We start from the raw sequence: 5195 nt of genomic DNA on the forward strand, positions 1-5195 counted from the left end.
ACCAGCCCCAGACAGGGTAGGGGGTGGGGTCTCGTTAACCCTTCCTTTATAAATAGAGGGATAAATCGCAGCCCAGTTAAACACCCAGAGACAGAAACATAAACAGAGGGGCAGCCTGGCCCACCCATCGCCCCAGCCCACCCCTGTCCCCACAGCCTGCCCCATAGCCCTCAGCCCGCCTGTCTCCCCAGCCTGTCCCTGTCTCCCCTTCACCCCAACACACCTCTTCCCCTCCAGACCACCCCTATATCCCCAGCCTGTCCTGTGACCACAGCCTACTTCTAGCTCCCAGCCAGCCCAGTCCCTGGGATAGCCAGCCTCTCCCGCTACCCCCAGGCCGGGGTGTTTATTTGACTCACGCCCTGCTCCCCCAATGGAGCTTCAGTGGAAGGAAAGTGTTTGGAGAAACTGCCTGGTGGGGCTGCCTCCCGCCTCCAACTGAGGAGGCCCTGATGGGCAGCCTTGAGGAAGGGGCCCGTGAGGGTGGACTTGCGCAGTGGGCACGGGGCATCTCAGTGGTCCGCCGCCTCCTCCGGGCACACAGGCCCTGTGCCAGGATTAGCTCAGCTCATCCCGGCAGCAGCCCCCTGCCCCAACTGCAGGGCTCAGGAAGGGAGGCACAGAGAGATTAAGCGGCTGTCTGAGGTTGCACAGCAGGTGAGTGAAGAAGCCAGATTTGGAGCCAGAGCCAAGGTGTGCCATCCCCTGGCCCCAGGGGCACAAGAGCCTGTTCTCCGCCTGCTTCCAGCTCAGAATGTAGTGTATGTAGGAGGAGCCCTGGGGAAATTATCCGGGCTGGTCTTCCAGCTCCACGGATCTCCATTGCCTGCCTGTGCCCCATGCCCTAGGTCTGTTTGCATGGCCGCCTCGGCTCAGAGGCTGGAAGCTGGACGTGCCTGGGGCGCACCAGAGGCCTCAAAGGCCAAGGCAGTGCCTCCATAACTTGCCCCTTCCTTCCAGGCCTGGCGCCATCATGGGGGCCGCGACGCTGGCGGAAGCCTGGGCGGCCCCCAACGCCACAGTGGCAGGCCCTGCGGCGGGCGCCAACAGCAGCGGGCAGGCGCTGCCCCTCTTCCACCTGTTCGCCCTGATGGACGAAGAGCTGCACTCGGGCTTCCCGGGCCTGTGGCTGGCGCTGATGGCCACACACGGAGCCATCTTCCTGGCGGGGCTGGCGCTCAACGGGCTGGCGCTGTACGTCTTCTGCTGCCGCACGCCGGCCAGGACACCGTCCATCACCTACACCATCAACCTGGTGGTCACCGACCTGCTGGTGGGCCTGTCCCTGCCCACGCGCTACGCCATCTTCTACGGCGCCCGCGGCTGCCTGCGCTGCGCCTTCCCGCACGTCTTTGGCTACTTCCTCAACATGTACTGCTCCATCCTCTTCCTCACCTGTATCTGCGTGGACCGCTACCTGGCCATCGTGCGGCCCGACGGCTCCCGCCGCTGGCGACAGCCGGCCTGCGCCCGGGCCGTGTGCGCCGCGGTGTGGCTGGCGGCCGGCGCCGTGACCCTGTCTGTGCTGGGCGTGGCGGCTGGCGGCGCGCCCTGCTGCCGCCTCTTCGCGCTGACCGTGCTGGAGTTCCTGCTGCCGCTGATGGTCATCAGCGCGTTTACGGGGCGCATCGTGTGCGCGCTCTCGCGCCCGGGCCTGCTGCGCCAGGGCCGCCAGCGGCGGCTGCGGGCCACACAGCTGCTGCTGACCGTGCTGCTCATCTTCCTCGTCTGCTTCACGCCTTTCCACGCCCGCCAGCTGGCCGTCGCACTGTGGCCGGACATGCCGCGCAGCGCTAGCCTGGTGGCCTACCATGTGGCCGTGACCTTCAGCAGCCTCAACAGCTGCCTGGACCCCATCGTGTACTGTTTCGTCACCAGTGGCTTCCAGGCCACTGTCCGTGGCCTCTTCCGCAGGCACGAGCTGGGCTCTGGGGCCACCGTTACCATGCACAAGAGCGCCAGGGATTCGGCTGACCACATCCTGGCCACGAGCCGGCGCACGCTCCCACAGGCCGTAGCTAGCGGGCCGGAGGCTTAGCCAGCTGGACTCCGAGGGCACCCAGGCCAGGCCGTGACCCAGAGGACACCCTCTGGCCCCTGGGTCAGGGACAGCCGGCCTCTGCTGTGCCCGCCTGGCCAATCAGATTCATCCTGACCGGCTACACACAGAAAGATCCCAGGGTACCTGTGATGTGGTCGATTAGCCATGCCTGCCCCTGGCTTCAGTGGGGCGGTAGGGGTTTGAGAGTCCGTTTAATGAGAGGGAAGCCTCTGCTTCTCACTGGGGCCGTTTTGCTCCCCCACCCCCAGCAGGGGTTCCTCAGAAAAATGGACAGAATGTCCCAGGACTGGGGACTCCCTCAAAAACACGCTGAGATGGGAGAACATGGCCGGGGGGGAATGGCCAGAGGCGCCAATGGTGCATGATGGGAAGTGAGGGGTGCTGTCTCCCCTCTGTGCCCTTCTCAGACCACCCGGAGCCTGCTGTCCCCAATGCCTCTCCTAGGAGCGGGGTGGGACCCACCACTTCTGAGAGCCCCCACACCCCAGCTCCCTGGTGAAGCTCAATATCCAGAGGAACAGGGTGGAAGGAGGCAGCAGAGGGGACACCTGCTGGGCCCTAAGGGTCACTAAGAGGCCTGAGAAATGCCCTCTTCCAAGGGACTCCGAGCTCCCTTACTCCTCCTAGAGGAGACCCTCAAAGCCCCAGAGATGACCCACTGACTCCCCCAGGACCTGGAGCTAGCTAGACACACCCCCTCTGGCCCTTGGCTCCCTCAGTACCATCTCTTGGGGTCATTGGCTATGGAGGCAGAGGTCAGTGGGAGGGACCCTTGGCCCAGGGTAACAGTGGGTGCAGATGGGACTACATTTGGTTTCTGGGGACCAGCCCCTGCCCCGGGGTGGGTGCCCCACCAGCCCTTCCTCCCCTTCTTCATCCCATATGAGCTCCCCCATCCTGGTTTCTTGCCTGCTTCTCACTCTCATTCACACTAAAGTGTGAAGGGCTGATAGTGACTGACTGCTGGGGCTTGCTGGTAGAGGGGTGCCAGCTTTTGTGGAACACTCTCTCGCTCCTGGCAGCAGGGTCTCTAACATGGGTGGGCAAGCACTGTCACCTGCTTCTCCCCACAGACAATCTGTACTGGTGGGCAGGGGCAGAACTGGGAACCCAATCCAGCCTTCCTTTTGTCTCCGACACAGAAACGCATGGGCCACCTGAGATCCCCGGGGTGACTGAGGCCTCTCATGCCAGTAGACAGAGGTGCCAGTCGTGTGTGGCAAGGCCAAGTATTGGGGGCCAAACAGGCAGTGCCCACTCTAAGCTGAGCAGGGTCTCCTCCACCCCCCACCTCCTCTCCTCATTCTTGTATTTGAGGGATATAGGAGACTTAACCCCACGCCCTTGTCTTCCCGCTGCCAGCAAACAGGCCCCAACCACTCCCGCTGATCCTTGCTCCCTCCTCTTGATGGCTGACTCACTCCCACTCCTGGACACACAGGCCCAGGAGCCCCCAGAGACCAAACTAGCCCAGGACAGCCCTTGGACTCACTGTGCCCAGGCTGCCGGGTCTCTGCCCTCCCACCCCCCACAAGGCTCCTTCCTGGACTATAGAGAAGCAGAATCGCAAGGGCTGGCTCATGTATTTATAGCCGATGTAAACACTCCTGACCAGAAATCCTGAATTAAAACTGTTTATCCCTCGGCATACCCGCGGTTCAGCTCCCTGGCTGGTGAGCAGGGGCTGGGTGAGGACCCTGAGCCAGGCAGGGGGCCTCCACACCCCTCCCTCTCCACAAGGTGCCCTGTGGATGGGCACGGCTCCCCAGGGAGGCTTTCTGGTTAAGGGCCTACAGTCCAGCCGGCTCTTTTGGAGACGGGGTTGAGATGTTCTGGGTTGGTCCTGTGGACTAGAGTGGGCACAGGGTCTACAGGGAGAAATCAGGGAGCAGAGACCAGCAAGAGAACTGCCTTTGACCTCTTCTTCCTGGTCTCTGGAAGAAGATGTAGTCAGAGGTGTGGATGGGATGGCTCCCAGTGCCCTGCCCTGTCACCAGCAGTACCCTCTGGTGGAGACGGGGGGAGCCAGAGCCCCCTGGCAGGGGTTCCGGGAGCACCCACTCCTCACAGGCCTGCCAAGTGCCTGCTGGGCACCGAACCCTCTGACGATCCTGGGTCATTGCTCCGAATTTGGGGAAACCGAGGCTCGGGAGTTAGCATATCAGGCAGGACCTGCTGGTGACCCGTTCCCTTCGGACCAGGGGAGCAGAGGCAGCTGCGGGGAGGGGCAGGGGGCAGCTGGGTCTCTTGTTCAGCACCCTGCCGGCCGGAGGCGTCGGGGGTAAATATTAGGGCCTGTTTAGATTAGACTCCATTAATCTCTGGAAATGTCAGTTTGGCGCCAGCTGCGCTTCCTGCAGGCCCTGACACCCGGCGGGAGTGGAGGCGTCGGGGTACTTGCTGCCCGTCAGATTTACAGCCTGTCCACAGGAACCCCCAGCTTCTAGCCCCCAGTCACCCTGAAGCCCACACCTACTGCTCAAGGGTTCCTCCTGCCAGGGTCCTGGGTACCCCAGCTCTTCATGGCCAGGACTCTCTGCACACACACACACACACACACACACACACTAGGGTTGTGCAGGGACAGGGGCCTGGAGGAGATGGGGCTGGGGCTGGGGCCACCAGGGACAAGACCCCAGTGAAAATACATAAGGGGGAAGCTTCCCAGGACCCCAACCCTCAGGGCCCAGACTCTCACTGCAGGGTTCACACTCCCAAGCCACCAAGCAGAACCCTGAGGCTGGCAGACGCCAGTGTCCCCAGCCAGGACAGCAGGGCACCTGTCGTTCCTGGGGAGAGTGAAATAAAGGGAGACATTGGCCCTCCCTCCCTGCTGCCCACTCAGTCATGAGAGCCCCTGAGAGGGTGCGTCCATCAGCCACGTGTCAGCAAGGACCCACTGACTTTCAGGGGGAGGAGGGCCAGGTGTGTGGAGCAGGGCTAAGCCCCTGAGACCCCCCCTCAAAGGAATGCCCCCCATCTCAGAGACCACTCTGCCAAGCGCTGTGAGCAGCACCCTTCCCTCCTCACCCCCACCCCCCTGGTCCTGTAACCCCATGTGTGTAACTATCAGGTGTGCCTCAGCCCAGCCCTGTACCCTCCCCCTCTGTTCCCCCTGCTTTCCCTGAGTGCT

General features: G+C 62.9%; 1 protein-coding gene across 1 annotated transcript; it reads left to right on the forward strand.

Moving 5' to 3' along the window:
• Positions 1–964: 964 nt before the first annotated feature.
• On the forward strand, positions 965–3752 carry GPR20 (G protein-coupled receptor 20). The gene has a single exon (XM_075550567.1). The coding sequence runs from the start codon at positions 974–976 to the stop codon at positions 2036–2038; it is 1065 nt and encodes a 354-aa protein (XP_075406682.1). The 5' UTR covers positions 965–973; the 3' UTR covers positions 2039–3752.
• Positions 3753–5195: the final 1443 nt, after the last annotated feature.

This window comes from Tenrec ecaudatus, chromosome 5, assembly GCF_050624435.1.
Source record: "Tenrec ecaudatus isolate mTenEca1 chromosome 5, mTenEca1.hap1, whole genome shotgun sequence".
NCBI classification, from domain to species: Eukaryota; Metazoa; Chordata; class Mammalia; order Afrosoricida; family Tenrecidae; genus Tenrec; species Tenrec ecaudatus.